We start from the raw sequence: 12119 nt of genomic DNA, 5'->3' as shown, positions 1-12119 counted from the left end.
TTTAAGCTTATTGTTTTATCCATTACCTTATCATATTAAAGAGATTTGGAGGACTAATCTTGCCAAATACATTTGACTCCTCTTTTACCGAGGTACTAAATAAGCAATTTCTAACGTAAATAGTAATACTGTGCATTAAGCTTTTTGGAAATTTAATTAAGATTCACCCTTTAAAAATGTATCCCATTCATACACCACTTACAGTTCTGCTTGTTAGATTTACACTGCATTTGATGCTATTACAGCAGACTAAATCTTAGTACTCTGATATACGACAGTCACTGTCTAATCCTACACATAAACAAGACATACCAAGTCACTGACTTCCATGAAATATTTACTTGGCTGTAGTTCATTCACATCCAAGCCAAAAAGAAACTTACCTTGAAGAACAAGTATATAAACCATTGACGGGACAGGAAAAATAGAAAATGCTTGAGAGTTCATTTTGGTACGATACTATAGCAGGTACATGATTAGAAAACAATATCTCTCAGAAACATCCGTACAGTAACAGATCTTCCATAGCATTGTCTAGAGAAGATAAAGGGCTGTTCTATCTTGATTTTAAACTCTTCTTCCTAGGTTCAGTGTAACTTGTCAAAACAGAGAAGCATGGGAGAGTTGGTTCTTCAAAACAGAAACAAGGCGGTTTCAACCACTGTAAGAAATACTCATGCAAATTGTTGGTAAATGTGTTACTCACTTGCCTGCAAAAGAAAAGCTACAGAAATAGTACCTTTTAAGGCAAATACACGTGAGAGCAAAAAATAGAGATCAAAGATAAGAGCTACAAAGAACAGAGAGATGTGGACAACCAGTCCATGATTCAGAGTGGGGAACCTGAGCCAAGTGTTGAGTTGGGGTGTAATATTTAATGAGATTTTAGTAATTAAAGTTACATCCAGCCACAGCAGAGCATTTTTACAGCAAATCCTACTGTATACATGCCTATATAGAAGTAAGCCCCACTGAGTTCAATGAGGGTTATTTCTAGGTAAGTAGATAGAGCATTGATTATATAGATTCAAACTCCAATAATCCAGTGCATTGTACCCAAAACTTGTTGACCAAACTGGAATGGTGATGTGTGAAACAGCAACCATATTGAGATAGCTATAAAATAATGCAATGTACCCAAGAGTAGACTCAAATATTAGTTTTCCAATAAAGTCACTGACTCCGAGCAGACCATTTATTTAATATACTTTGAACTCTTCTTTCCACATAACCAATTTTCAGGCAATGTATTAAAACATATCCTAAAGCCCTATATGGCTTAGGTCCAAGCTATCTGAAATACCACATTCCCTCATATGAAGCTGCCTGGGTTTTGAGATGTTCAGGGGAGGTCCTTCTCTTGGCCCCATCACCCTCATAGGCACACTTGGTGGGAATGGACAAAAGGGCCTTCTCGGTGGCTGCTCCCAGACTCTGGAGATTCTTCCTCCCTGGAGAATATAGACTGACTTCCTCCTTATTGTCCTTCCACCATCAGGCTTTTGGGAATTGACCGCTTTTAACAAAAGAGCTGGTGCCGTGCTGTTTCTATTGCAATTGTTTGTAAATTTTAAACAAGATTTGGTTATTTTAATGTTTAATTGTTTTTTAATGACTGCCCCCCCCAATGTTTCTATGTTTTTAGCGATTTCTTGTTTTTATGTATAAGCTGCCTTGAGTCCTGTCAGGGGGGAAAGGTGGGGTATGTGTAAACAAACAAACAAACAAACAAATATTAAATAAATAAATAGTAGTAGCAGCAGCAGCAGTAATAGTAAACAATTACAAGAAGAGCAGGTTAGACAACCCTATTTAGGAACAAATTCCTTGATGTTCAAATCTTTAAAATACAGAGCAGGCTACATTCTTCCAGCAATAAACTAACCAGTTGCAATCCTGTACCCACGAGAATAAGCGCCACTGAACTCAATGGAACTTATTTCTGAGCAGACATGCAGTGGGTTGCACTGTAAATCTAATACTGTGCAAGTACCAGGGCAAACAGAAAAACCTATGAGAAGAGAATAGGTTAAATTAACCTAGGGATATATGAATGATGGTAAGATATGTTTACATGGTTGTCATCTAGAGGCCAGAAGGCAAAAGTGTGGTTTTTTTTGAGGAAAAGGTTGGCACTGAGCATGCTCAAGGCCTGTGTTCTTGGGAGCGGTTCCAAGATGGATGCCAGAGTAAAAACTGTATAAAATAAACCAAGAAATTAAAGCAGTTTTAGTTCATCTTATCGCTGTATCCAGCATTCACTGTTCTGCCCTGCTCTCCACTTTGGCATACTGCTGTGGCTGCCTCCAGAGAAGCCTTTAGCGCTCCCTGGCTTCCTCTTGGAATTGCCCCACTTCTGCCCAAACTATTGCTGTAGTATTGCTGACGCAATTGTTTCCTGCTTTGTGTTCATATTATTACAAATGCAGCACTTGCATCTTACTGGCAGTGCTTGGAACGAAATCTAATTTAGCTAAAGCTTAATTCTGAGCATCCCCTGGGGAACCAGCAGTAACTCTGTGTGTCTGTTGCAAATGGAACTTTTTTCCTTACTTCGTTACTTGTCGCAAAGAAGTACAGGGCAGGCTGCCATATTTTTCTCAGCCTTGAGGTAGATTCAGGGGTAGATCAGTCTCAGTAGCGAAGTAAACATTGAACATCTTGAATACGCTGGACTAAAGTTGAGCCTAGGGTTGCCTGGTCTGCTTCCAAAAAATAGTGGACAAGCGGGGGGGGGGGGGCCTTAAATTAAATTAAATTATATATTTTCTTACAAACATTTTAACACGTATTAAAATACCATTTCATCATAAAGCTTTTGAATAAAAAAAGTCCACTATTTTGTGAAAAAAATAGTGAACATAATGTGAAAAAAGTGGACTGTCCACTCAAATAGTGGACACCTGGCAACCCTAGTTGAGCCACTAAACACCAGGGACTGAGCTCTTATGCCTCAACACTGGGTGGGGAATCCTCATCCTAATCTCATCTGTCCTACAGAACTGTTAAAAAAATATTGTGTTCACAATATGCACACACATAGCTATGTGTATTGGGGGGCACTTGCTCTTTGCTTTGGGAGGCGAGCAATGGAGGGCTGGCCTTTTTTCTGGGCAGCAACAGCTCCCTGTCTTCTTGTGGCTGTATGGTTCACAATAAAAGGTAAAGGGACCCCTGACCATTAGGTCCAGTCGCGGACGACTCTGGGGTTGCGGCGCTCATCTTGCTTTACTGGCCGAGGGAGCCGGCATACAGCTTCCGGGTCATGTGGGCAGCATGACTAAGTCACTTCTGGCAAACCGGAGCAGCGCATGGAAATGCCGTTTACCTTGCCGCAGAAGTGGTACCTATTTATCTACTTGCACTTTGACATGCTTTCAAACTGTTAGGTTGGCAGGAGTTGGGACCAAATGATGGGAGCTCACCCTATCGCGGGGATTTGAACCGCCAACCTTCTGATCAGGAAGCCCTAGGCTCTGTGGTTTAGACCACAGTGCCACCCGCGTGGTTCACAATACTCAGGATTAAATATGTCTTGATTCTTTATTAGCCAGGAGGTGTTGGTGCAAATAAAATAACTCTTCAGGAGGGAGCCTCTGAATGCAGGAAGGATTGTGCTACTTACCATGATTGAAAATATTTCACCGGCTCCCAATCTGGACAGTACCTACACAAACCAACTGAACTCTTGTGTTGTACCTGTGTGACATCTCTTCAGAGCCAGGATCCAGCCTGTCCACTTGCTCAAGCAGGTCTTGAGGAAACGTCTTGAGGAAACTCAAGCAGGAGCATTGTCCCAGGAGACAACCAGAGTCGAGAGTCTGTATGTTCTGAATGTGGCAAGAGCTTTAAGTTGCAGCATCTAACTTGGTCCTGCACCAGAGGATGCACTCTGGAGAAAAGCTCTTTAAGTGTACTGAGAGCTCACATCTCACTCGGCCCCTGAGAATTCGCACTGGACAGAAACCATATATGTGTCATGAGTGTGGGCATAGCTTCAATCAGAGATCCAATCTTACCAAACACTGGAGAATACATATGGGCTACAAGCCCTGTGCATCTGCTATGTGTGGAAAAATAATCAGTGCCAGCTCCGCCTGTAGCAAAGGATGCATACAGGAGAGAAGCCATAAAAGTATCCAGAATGTGGGAAGAGCTTCAGCCAACCATCTCATGTCGCTCATCACCAATGGATCCAGTGGAAAAAAGCCATAAATGTGTGTGGAGTGTGGGGAAAGCTTTGAGCAGGGCTCAGATCTCATTAACCATAGAAGAACCCACACTAGTGAGAAGCCCTATAGCTGCAACCAGCTATACCTCAGTGGGTATTCCAGCCTCATTAAATACCAGAGAATTCATACAGGATATACACAGGATATACAGAATATACACATTTGTATATGTGTGATGATGCAGGAAATGTTTCTGGTTCCAGCCCAAGCTTCTGCAACATCAGAAACACTATGCTTGACATAATTAAATCTGAATGAGTGGTGGGCAAGGGGTGCTCAGTCAGTATACAAAAACTAGAACTGAAACATAATCTAGACAAGGTAGAGTTGATCATACTGGATAGTCCAAGTACCTATAAAGGGATGAAAATGCCAGTGTTGAATGACTCCTCCACCACCACCAATAGATCGAGTTTGTAGCTTGTGAACATTCCTGGATCTAGGCCTCTTGGGTGGACAAGTCAAGGCAGTTTTATCAGCTCTGACTGATTTACCATCTGTACCTTTTTCTGGGACAGAGGGTCCTGCATACTGTTGGGGGCATGCCCTGCTAATTTCCCAACTGGAGTAACGTGATGTCTTCTATATGTAACTGCCTTTGAAAGCTGTGCAATTAGTTCAGAATACGGCAGCCAGATTGATCTCTGTTGTTAAAACTGCATGTAGCACTCCAGTTCTGCAATATGCTGAGATATGACTGAATATAGCACATCTGTGATCTGAAACATTTCTTGCAGAAGAAAACAGGTGGACTAACACTGGGAAGAAACAGCAGGTCAGGCAGACTCTTCATACTGATCAGCTGTTGTGGGAATACACTCCGTGGGTGCCCTTGCACCTGCAATTATTTGTACCTGTTTGAATGTTAATTATGTGCACTATTTGACGTATACTTCCGAGTAAAAGCGAAAGTGAAAGCAGGATTCAGTAGGCGGCTTGCCACTGAGATCCCTCCGCTTAGACTTTTTGGCTCCAAAGGTTTAAACTTGTTAATGGTCAGTTAATCTGCTTCCCGCCCTTTTCAAGGGCAGCAACAGTGTTCTGATTGGTAAAAGTATTGATCATGACGTTGTCTGTTCGTTGTCAATAAAAGGCTGCGGCTCCCCGTGTTGGAAAGTCAGTCAGTCGGACAGTCGGGATAGTCAGGAACGGGTAGGTTAGAACGAGGGTTGGTTGGGTTGGAAGAACGCGCAGGAGGTAGAAGGATAGATTGCGGAAGAATTGGCGGTAAAGGGTCAGTTAGCTTAGATAGTCTAAAGGATAGATTGCGGAAGAATTGGCGGTAAAAGTTTAGCTAGCTTAGATAGTCTTAGAACGGACAAGGTACAGAGAGAAGTAAAAGCCCACGCGGGTCAGCCAAAGCCATCAAAAGAAACTATGGTCGTCTGTCTCCATTTCGTCTTAGTTTAATTTTTTTCAGTTTATTAGTGCTTTTGTTTGGCCGCAGTTTTGGCCACCTTTTATTTGGGTACTTTGCTTTAGGGAACTATTTAGGAGGTCGCAAGTGCTTGCAGGTACATCTACGAGGCACTCATTCATCCGAACTACTCACGCACCCTTCAGATTCAGCCTGGCAGACAACTTTATTCATGGCGCGGTGTGAGTTAAGCTCCGGAATTACCAGCCGTCCCGTCCGCAGGCTTGGCCGGCGCCCGTGCAAGGACGCACGTGAGACGCTGGCCACAGATCCCCCAGCAACTGGTATCCCATGTGCAGTTGACCTTGTCCTGCACGCGGGAGGCTCCAGCGAAGAATCACCGCAAGCTGTAACAAAAAGCTGGGTTTGTTTCTTCATGCTAATGTGCTAAGTTCTAAAGCTGTGGTGTGGAATACAAAAATGAAGGTGAAGCTCATCCCCAGAGTTGCTCTTGATATTGTAAATAACAGTACGGGGGGGGGGAGAGAAATTGCTTTATAACTACTTAACAAAACTCTTTGAAGTAAAACCATTATTGTTTCCATTTGATAAGAGAATTATGGCTTTGGGACAGAAGGCCTTTTCACTCATGTCTTCTCCTGCAATGTGTAGAGATGGACTGGCATCATCACACCCACTGACTTGCACCTGACCATGAGTTCAGGACCAGTGAGAAAGGCTGCAAACTTCTTAATTTAGGTCTCTCAATCAATTTCTAAAGGTTCTGTGAAAAAGGCTTTCAAGCACCAAGAGAAATAGGGAAGGAGGGCGGGAGGTGGACAAGACCCCTATCCACATCACAAAAACTGGATATCAATGCCCCTTATTTTTCACCTGGGAATTCTTTCTAATACTACCATAGTAGTAATTTAGCTCAACCCTAGGACAAAATGCTTATGCACTGCATTGTCCGGTACTGGCTTTTAAGCCACTCTAGACACATGTAGCAATTTCCCCAGCACTTACACCAATCTTCAGAGCCATGGTTAGCGTTTCTAAGCAACCAATGTCAGGAAAGCGGACATTTTACAGCTGCCTCTCTAAAAAGCAATGAAAAATGCTGGCGTGATCCAAACTATATATTTACTTATAGGAATGCCGTATTGATTTCAGTGCAATTTACTCTTAAGTAAGTAGACTTAGGATTACAACCTGAATACTCTGTCTGTCATGCTAGAAGCAACGTTAAGATGCCTCATGTCCACAAGATGGTGTTGTTATCTCAAGAATGTATTCTAACTGTGTGTGATAGTCAAGGCTACACAGGAAGCAAAAAGCTTCTCGTGGTCACTGGATAGAATATAGCCAACATACCTAAGGCATTTGTTGCAGTATTGGATAAATGCTCACCCCACCCCATGAAACGTCTTTCTTGTGAACATTGTAAGCATAGTGTTGCAATTAACGTGAAATATGATCGCTTGCAACATGGCAGGATCTGCCATACTCCACATATTCTATCAGTTTATGACAAAACTAAATCAACCTGTGGCACAAAAAGAGGACAAGAGCTCAGTCAGGAATAGAAGTGGCAGTGCACAACTGTGTTGTGAGCAGACTCTTCAGGAGCCTGCACAAATAGCCCGGCTATTTTTGTAACAGTAGGTTTTGGCAGGATTGAGAAGCTGCTGGAACAGAAACAAAAAATGCATTTTATATATTTGTTTTAGATATTCTGCCTTCCTTCCACGAGCACGTTCAAAACAGCATACATAGGTTTTAAATGGTAATATCTTATTAAAGCACCGAACAGACCCAGACCTATTTAGCTTCAGCAAGCTTCCTGTATTATGTGCTTCCAGCCTATGCCCTGAGGCTAGAATGATAGCACCAGAAACATAAAATGCAACCAAAGGAACCTCCCATATACTCCCAAACTAAACTGTTGACCAACCTGCCTTTCCTGCCTTTTATTTTAGTCGCTTAAACTAAGGTTGTAGTCCACTAAAAGGGGGTCACAGGTGGGAATATTGGTTTGCAGGAAGCAGACCAAGTGTTCTCAGACAGTGGCGGCCTGCCGGCAGTTCCTAATTTTTAAGTATTCCTTTTCATGCTGCTGCTGGCCTGAGCAATGCCACTTGGGACTGGCCAGCTTCGAGGCAGTATGCAATACCCAGTTCAGTTTTGGCATCACTGCTTCCTCAGAAGTGCTAGAGCCCAGGCAGTGGTTACAGCAGTCAGACACCACGCTCAATTTTGTCTACTTAGCCCAAGCATAAAACAAGTTCTTGAGGATCACATGCCACTTTTGAACTAGATCTGCCTTCCCAGCATTGTGGCAGATTCTTGGGCTATTAATGTTTTAGAAGAACAAAATGTGAACAATGAAGTAACTTTCAAAGCTGGTGTTTCACCCAACCTATTTATTGTTCAAATTTTCTGTTGCTTTATTGAATGGCCACAGCCAATTACCAGAAAAGGAGCAATATTGGTCCTTGTAGATTCAGAAATATAAAAGCAATGGCTATTTTCCCCTCTTTTGCACCCTGATTTTCTCGTTCTAGGTCTGTTGTTGTCTACTAGTTGGCTTTATTAAGGAAAAAAATCATTGTCGAGAGAGTACTGTCAGCAGAACCCAAGCTTGAGCTCTGCTTACGAAAGGATCAATCAGCAGAACTAGCTGAAGCCTTTTATGGCTATAGTTCAACTGTAAGGCAATGCTGATACATCATATCAGACAACAGTGAAATAACATGGCACATTCTCATTACAGCAAAATCTACTAAGTTTCACTTTCAAAACAAAACATTAATCTCACTGGTGGCTCCCATTACTGAATGAGAAGGACGTTAAAAAATAATAATACAGGAACTCCAATATGTTCCTCAATATTACCCTGTCCTCCTTAGTGCAGTGCCCCAGGTCTCAGTTTTGGATCATTTCCAGATAGGTATAGAATTCATTTTGCAGTATTTCTTGAAAATGCTATTTCAAGAAGTCTCAGCATGGGAAGAAAGAGCAAATGGTGGGAGCCCCTTGAACCTATGGCACTTTCCCTGTCAAATCTAGGATGCAGAGCAGTACAAGTGAGAAGTCAGTCATATCGGGGAGGGAATATATATCATACAAGAAAGCAGCTCCCATAATACTGTGGGTTCAAAGATGACTGAGGATAAAAATATGGAGACACCATCTTTGCTGGGAGATCAGAAGATGAGCTTGGCAAAAGAAATCTTCTCCACGTTACATTTCCTTGTCAACTGAGCTTCCCCTTTCCAAGGATGGATGAGAGCAATTGGTTGGAACTAGCTTCTGCACAAGATCTCTATTCACATGATGAAACAGACAAGAGTCTGAATATTATCAGGTGAGAACACACATCTTGGAAGCCTGTGTGACTCAGCAGTATCACTGTTTCTGTTTTCCAAGTCCATTAACACAACTCTTCTACAACAGCATCACACCACGAGGGACATCCTTGTTGGGAACTCATTCTGAGGGGAAAAAGAGAGGCAAATGCTGTGAAACATTAAATTGCATCTCTCATAACATGAAGAAAAAAATGTATCCTCAGCAGGGAACAAAAATTGGGTGCTTGGCTTCTGCTTTCAGAAGCTTTAAGTAGCCTCTTACAGTGGGGCTTCCCTACATACTAACTAGCTTCATGGTGACATTTTTCAGATCTTTCTATCTTTAACCACCTGCCCACCAATCTCACAACCTCAATATGAAGGGGCCAATATGTACGACCTTCTGAAAGCTTGCTGGAAGGCCCCTTGTTTTCATTCCTGGTTCAAACCATGTCCAGGGTAATTGTTCATTTAAGTGCTTCATCATGAGCACAGGGTGCAGTTTCACAAGGCTCTACACAACCTGCTTCAGGAAGGCTTTTAGTGTCATTGTCTATATTCAAAATTAACTGCTAATCCAGATTTCCTTTTGTGCTGCACTTGACATGCACAGGTCCACACTTTAAAGATCTGTGTCCGAGTGGTGGTTTTTTTTGGGGGGGGGGGGTCCCAGTGCTTTCCCTGGGAAAATCCACATTTACCACTGAATTGGAGCAAACAGCAATCTGCAAAAAACTTGATTCCCATTTGCTTCAATTCAGTTGTAAAACATGAGTTGTTCTGGGGAAAGCACTGGGTCTAAAGAAAAACCACTCGGACCTGGACCTGGAAAGCCAGGACCTGTACCTAGAAATGTGGCACAAAAGGAAGTCTGGATGAGTCTAGATAAAAACCAGAAATCTCACCACAAGTACAAGTACAAGCAACTGCTTGTAAGCTGCCAGGTGGCACTTGGACCTTCCTTTCTCCATCACCCAAGCCAACGTAATTGCACTATCTGATCTTCCTCAGATCAATAATTCTCTAATTATACATGTGTGCTCTCAGTACTTCTTTATGGTCAGAACTGCCATGAACGTTCCTCCTTTTACTGAGTGATGAGTGGGCAATTTTCTGACCGATCAGTCACAAATTGCACCAGGCAGCCTTCTAAATTAATTTGGCACATCAGTGGATTATCAGCTAGTGCAAATACACTTTTAACTACTCAACAAGTTATAAGCAACAAGTTATTAAGAAGGAAATATATAGGTCATCAACTTTCCCATCCAACAACACCAGTAGACAGATAGTTAACAACTGTTCCAACTGCTCAAAAAATAAGATGAACAGATGTCACTTCCAAATGTTGTCTAGACTCTGAACTTTGGAAACTTTTAAAAGAACTGCCTTTCTACTCAGGTCACTAGGATGAAATCAAGCACCCGTTGCTTTCACCCGTCATCAGTTACCCAAAATTCATTTACGATTTACTAAAATTAGATTATTTTGCTTCCTTTAGTATTATCAACCCTTAGCCTGATACCTTCTGCTCAAGATATTCCTCTTTGTACTCCTCAGTTCTCTGAATCAAGGCAGATTTTTTATAATGCATTTTGTACTCAGATTCCAAGGCCTAAGACTGAAACATGAAAGCGGCCATGATTTTCAGGCTCCCCCTGCAACAGTTGCGCAAGGAGGGCTGAGATCTTTCCCCAGTTGCAACTTGAGTAACAGAACCAGAGTACAAACACATTGACTACGAAGTGGCCCTAAGTTGCCCCATCAGCCCAGAACCTAGCCACCCTGCCTGGTGATTCTTGCTCAGCCCATTTGGATCAGGAGTGTCAGACATGGCCTCACTGTTTTCTTGGGTTCTTTCTTCCTTTTCTTATCTGAGTTATTCAGGCTAGGTTGCTCTCTGCTTCTGTATGAAGGGCCTCGGCTCAACTCCCTTTCGCTGTATGGCGGCAGAGTGTCTTCCCCTTCCTCTTGCTGTGGAGGTTGTTGTTGTTGTTGCTGCTGCTGCTGCTGCCCTGGTTTGTAAGTGGATGGTGGCGACCAAGCATAGTATGTCCCTCCTCTCTGGCTGGATTGAGAGCTAAACTTGGAAGGCGTCCCGCCATGATCACCACCTTCATCATAGCTTCGCGATTTCCTCTCAAGGGCACTGGTAAGGTAGGAGTGGTCATACTTCTGACTCCCTCCCGGTGTCCGACACACTAGCCTAGGCAAGTGCTTCTCTTCGTGGGGACGTCTCCTGGGTGGGCTATACGTCCAGCCCCGATCCGAATCTGTCAACGGCTCACGGTTTCCTGCCCTCTGCTTGCCATAATACTCATCGGATGAGTTTTCTGGGTGTTGCACTGCACTTCCACGTGCTCCTCTGGATCCTGTTCTCTCAAAGCGCCGGGGCTCCTGAGTGCCTTCTGTCCGACAGACGTGCTGACTGTAGGACTCGGCAAAGGCTGCAAGTTCATCCATGGAGACAGCCGGCACTCCCGTGGAGAAATTCTTCCTTGAGAGCATTTCTGACTTGCATCTCTGCTGGCTGAAAGAGACGGGAAATAGTTCGTGTTTTTTGTTTCAAATCAGTAAGCCAGTCTTGTAACTGGACTTGCCTGCTCACCTAGGGTGAGCAAGCAATAAACTGAAACGAAGCACCTGAATGACATATGCCAGCAGCCTAGTATCCTTCTGCCTAGCAAAGGATATATACAGTATACACACACATATACACATACATACATACACACTCATATATATATACAGTGGTACCTCTAGCTATGAACTTAATTCGTTCCGGAGGTCCGTTCTTAACCTGAAACTGTTCTTAACTAAAGGCGTGCTTTCGCTAACGGGGCCTCTTGTTGCCGCTGTGCTGCCGGCACATGATTTCTGTTCTTATCCTGGGGCAAAGTTCTCAACTCGAGGTAACTCTTCCAGGTTAGCAGAGTTAGTGACCTGAAGCATTTGTAACCTGATGCATTTGTAACTCAAGGTAGCACTGTATATAGAATTGCTATCCCACCCTTTCTCCCAAAGGAGCTTAGGAGAACAAACAATGAAGTTGTAAAAAGAATACAATTAAAATAAAGTAAAACATATTTAAAACATTTAAGAACAATGAAGAATATTTTAAAGCATGTAAAAAATAGTCATATAACCGCACAACAACTAATAATTTCAAGGTTGTTGCTA

General features: G+C 42.8%; 1 protein-coding gene across 6 annotated transcripts in view; it reads right to left on the bottom strand.

Moving 5' to 3' along the window:
• Positions 1-7979: 7979 nt before the first annotated feature.
• The window catches only part of ILDR2 (immunoglobulin like domain containing receptor 2), a 38487-nt gene continuing 34347 nt past the window's right edge, over positions 7980-12119 (bottom strand). For 4 of the 6 annotated variants that reach the window (XM_033146787.1, XM_033146790.1, XM_033146785.1 and 1 more), the window contains 2 exons: positions 10729-11469; positions 7980-9083 (listed from right to left, as the gene is read on the bottom strand). In XM_033146787.1, coding sequence (XP_033002678.1) covers positions 10743-11469 — 727 coding nt within the window. In that variant the 3' untranslated portion in view covers positions 7980-9083; positions 10729-10742. The remainder of the gene's footprint in view (positions 9084-10728; positions 11470-12119) is intronic. The other 2 variants (XM_033146786.1, XM_033146789.1) reach the window with 1 other exon arrangement.

Source organism: Lacerta agilis, chromosome 4 (genome assembly GCF_009819535.1).
Source record: "Lacerta agilis isolate rLacAgi1 chromosome 4, rLacAgi1.pri, whole genome shotgun sequence".
In the NCBI taxonomy this organism is placed as follows: Eukaryota; Metazoa; Chordata; class Lepidosauria; order Squamata; family Lacertidae; genus Lacerta; species Lacerta agilis.
Note: the sequence above shows the minus strand (reverse complement) of the source record. Positions and strands in the feature narration are given on the sequence as shown.